Here is a 2568-nt window from a genome sequence, read left to right on the forward strand (position 1 = left end):
ATGGACATATCTCTACAATATGAATGTGAGTTGGTTATTTGTTTTCACAAGTTTCTTAATTTTAACTTGTGATGCAATGTCACTGTCCATTGTTTTCTTCATAATAGTTTATTATTTAGTCTATCGGTGTATTATGTATTTCCATGATTGTAAACACAATGAGGCCATGCTTGTCCATCATCACCAATAACAATCATTGTGGCCATGTATGTGATTTAAGAAGAATAATATATGGTACTATTTGTGTGAGTACAATTTCATAGAAGGATTGACGCCGCTATTTATTTCATGGCGAGCAAAATGTAAAATATTTGTGTGAGTACAATTGCATAGAAGGATTGATAACATGCATTTTCATGTGCACTCGGAGTTAAGCTTACACATAAACCGAGAGTCGGGAAGAGATAAATACATTTTGTTTGAGCTATATGTATCTATATTCCCGTGGCAACGCACGGGCAATTACCTAGTCTAGAATTAAAATATGTCTAGATATATCCATTTACACGACAAGTAATTTTGGATGGAGGTAGTATACTATGTAACACTCCACACCGAAACACATGGTTACATTGAGAAAGGCAGGGCCGTTCCAAGAACGAGGGGCTTGTGCATCGTACATTCAGGTAAGAATAAGATGCAGTAGTGGTTGATGGAGGCCCTTGATGCATGTTCTACCGACTGGTTCTTCTACACGTAGCCCATTTCAGCTTCTTTTTTCACTTTGGAAATCATATGCGACATAGCCCTTCTCCACTGCACGTTCAGAAGACAGAGTGCTACTCACAAGTCACACAGCGAAAACAAAAAGACAGAGTGCTACTCACAAGTCACACAGCGATCTTCTAGATTGGGCGGCCACGGATGATTTATGTAGAACCTTCACTCATGAGTTTTGCCTCCCGGCTCGTTGTTCAGTGGCTGCATTTGGTTCAGTACGCAGCTGCTTTATACTCAATTGCACTTCACAACCACTGTCACAACGCAAACAATCTCCCTAACTCACAGTGCAGCAGCCTCGTCTCAGTTCAGTTCAGTTCGCCCGACATGCACAGCAGCAAAGCAAGTTCGGGCGCCCGCGGGCCATGGAGCGACGGCGAGACGTCGGCCCTCGTGGACGCCTGGGGCCCGCTGCACCTCCACCGCAGCCCAGACCCCCTCGGCGTGGAGGAGTGGCGCGTCGTGTGCACCGCCGTCAACGCCCAGCGCGCCGCCGAAGGTTGCCGCTTCAACCGCACCCTCGTCCAGTGCCAGAAGCGCCTCTACACACTCAAGGACCAGTACATGAAGGAGCTCGCCAAGGGGCGGCCGACGTCGGGGTGGCGCCACTTTGCCCGGCTCCGGGCCTTCCTGGCCGACTCGCCTCCTGGCTTCGCCGGCAAGACGCCGGCGGCATCCGTTAAGAAGGAGAAGGCCGCCAAGACGCCGACGGCATCGTCCGTCAAGAAGGAGGAGGTGGAGGAGGAGAGCCCCGGCTTCCCGGCAACGATGCCGGCGACCGTCAAGAATGAGGAGGTGGTCGGCTGTGGTTGTGAGTTGGTTGGGAGAGCGAGGTGTTGTCCGGGGGCGGTGGTGACGAAGCTTGCGGAGGTGTATGAACGCGTGCAGATGAGGAGGCTCAACGTCGAGGAGAAGAGGATGGAGAAGATCTCATGTTGCAGCCTGGGACACAAGAAGATGAAGATCGAGAATCCGGAGGAAACTGACGGCAACTAACTTTTCTCATGGCAAAAATAAAATAAAAAAGAACGCTCTCCTCTCTCTTTAGAATTACAGGGTTGCTAAATCTTAGTGGTGCTATGTTCGTGAAATCTTACGTGGAGATCACTGCAAAAAGTTTCTTTTTCTTTTTTTTCTTTTTATATGTTGTATCATTTGACTGAAACTTTGGTTAAATCTAAGTCGATTAAGACTTAATTAAATCTTAATCAACTGAGGTGGCCGCTCTGACCCCGTAATCGTAAATAAGAACATGTAACCACTGCAAGTCTGCGACGACCAATATACTTGTTCCTTTTATTCTTCCTTCTTCTTATTAAGTTTTGTTTCTATTTTGCAGACACAGCCACGCAGGGGTTTGATGCATGCATTGTTTGCTGAAATATCCGGAGCAGTGTTTTTTTTCTTTGCAAAAACCAAAGTAGTGTTGCTATACTTTATCTTGTTCTATCTCTCTAAAAAAATGTACCTTTTTCTACACTTAATTTAATTATTATATTTTTGCGGGGAAAAAAATTCCATTCCTTAAGAAGGCCTATCAGTCTTGACAAAGTTTACAAGAACGGAACGACTAAAACTCAGTCGACTGATTTCTTACGAAGTCTCAATCGATCCCTCGATTGATTTTTTTATGCTAGTTGCTTGTCACGTTTAATCGGCCTGCTAGGATGACGCGGACGGCCGGCCTATTTTTTTTTTGGTCTATTGGGTTGTGGATGGAAATAGACCATGCAAAGTGTAAAGTGTGTTGTCTTGTTTTTTTAGTAGATCAACGTGTCTGTCCTATCTTCCCCTATATCTTTTAGCATGTCTTAATCAATAAACATTTTTATTTTCCTCCACGATGTG

At 45.3% G+C, this 2568-nt stretch overlaps 1 protein-coding gene across 1 annotated transcript; it reads left to right on the plus strand.

Moving 5' to 3' along the window:
• Nucleotides 1-329: 329 nt before the first annotated feature.
• LOC147992150 (uncharacterized) lies at nucleotides 330-2196 on the plus strand. Its single transcript, XM_087539854.1, has one exon. The coding sequence runs from the start codon at nucleotides 865-867 to the stop codon at nucleotides 1714-1716; it is 852 nt and encodes a 283-aa protein (XP_087395980.1). The 5' UTR covers nucleotides 330-864; the 3' UTR covers nucleotides 1717-2196.
• Nucleotides 2197-2568: the final 372 nt, after the last annotated feature.

The sequence above is a fragment of the Triticum urartu genome, chromosome 1A (genome assembly GCF_056163025.1).
Source record: "Triticum urartu cultivar PI428250 chromosome 1A, HENAU_Tu73, whole genome shotgun sequence".
Taxonomy (NCBI): Eukaryota; Viridiplantae; Streptophyta; class Magnoliopsida; order Poales; family Poaceae; genus Triticum; species Triticum urartu.

Excerpts from the sequence above, each read along its gene's own strand:
- LOC147992150 (XM_087539854.1), top strand. The coding sequence starts at position 865 with ATGATTTATGTAGAACCTTCACTCATGAGTTTTGCCTCCCGGCTCGTT.